The sequence below is a fragment of the Lottia gigantea genome (assembly GCF_000327385.1).
Source record: "Lottia gigantea unplaced genomic scaffold LOTGIsca_651, whole genome shotgun sequence".
Taxonomy (NCBI): domain Eukaryota; kingdom Metazoa; phylum Mollusca; class Gastropoda; family Lottiidae; genus Lottia; species Lottia gigantea.
Window position 1 is genome coordinate 27,616 of NW_008710216.1, and position 1,323 is coordinate 28,938.

Here is a 1,323-nt window from a genome sequence, read left to right on the forward strand (position 1 = left end):
TAACTTCAGCAGTAAAAAGTTGTATATATTTTATAATATCCTAAACCTACCATTACCCTAACTTCAGCAGTAAAAAGTTGTATATATTTTATAATATCCTAAACCTACCATTACCCTAACTTCAGTAGTAAAAAGATGTATATATTTTATAATATCCTAAACCTACCATTACCCTAACTTCAGTAGTAAAAAGATGAATATATTTTATAATATCCTAAACCTACCATTACCCTAACTTCAGTAGTATAAAGATGTATATATTTTATAATATCCTAAACCTACCATTACCCTAACTTCAGTAGTAAAAAGTTGTATATATTTTATAATATCCTAAACCTACCATTACCCTAACTTCAGCAGAGTACTAGAGCTTTCAATTAGGTCGTATAGGGGATTCCCCATTCCATTTCATTTCATGGGGAATCAGCAACCTAATAGAAAGCTCCGATAAAGACCTAAACATCCTACATTTCATAAATTCTTACACCTATATTCCCTATATTTCATAAATTCTTACAACCCTTACACCAAAAAACACCTTCAATCAATTTCCTACATTCCATATTAAAATTTTCTACTCAAATTTTAAACCTTAAAAATGACAAATAAAATACTAGATCCAATCTTTAGATTATACGATCCAATTCGTTATTCATTTAACAAGAAAAAAGAGGATTATATTATCATCTCACCCACTGTTGGTTCTAAATCCCAATTGAATGATGGTGGTAGAATTACCTTCGAAATAAATTCATTATCGAATTGGTTGCTTCTTTCCGATGCTTATTTCAGATGCGATTTCAAAATTAAAGAAGCCACACAGAATCAAGTTCCACAAACAAATACAACGTTAGAAAACAATTTCTTTCCATCTTTATTTAGCGAGATGGTTTTGGAAGCTGGTTCAAATCCGATAGAAACAATCAAACATCCTGGGGAATTCGACACAATGTTGAAAACAGGTTTATATCCTAAAGATTTCGATTCAGTCTCAGGTTGGATACCTGATGTTGGTGATGGAAGTATTTTAAAAGAACCGGTAAGAAATCTTGCAAATGATGCCGATTTAGCTAGAGTGAGAGTTGTTGATCGAAACACGATAGAAAGAGTAGGACGAGCAGTTAATCATGGATTCGAAAAACGAGTACTTCAGTATAATAATGTTGTTGAGAATAATAGGTGGGGTAATTACGTAAATTGGAAATTATATCCTTTATTCGGTCTGTTGGAACATAGAAAAGTTTCCATAGGCTTACAATATAAAATTCATCTACAAAGAGAAATCAACGACGATAAGATATTCTTTGGAGAGAATGCAAACGA

The 1,323-nt window shown here is 31.6% G+C and overlaps 1 protein-coding gene across 1 annotated transcript in view; it reads left to right on the forward strand.

Moving 5' to 3' along the window:
* Positions 1-598: 598 nt before the first annotated feature.
* LOTGIDRAFT_176020 (hypothetical protein) overlaps positions 599-1,323 on the forward strand; it is a gene marked incomplete at both ends in the record, with an annotated part of 973 nt that continues 248 nt past the window's right edge. The window contains one exon of the mRNA XM_009064830.1: positions 599-1,179. Coding sequence (XP_009063078.1) covers positions 599-1,179 — 581 coding nt within the window. The remainder of the gene's footprint in view (positions 1,180-1,323) is intronic.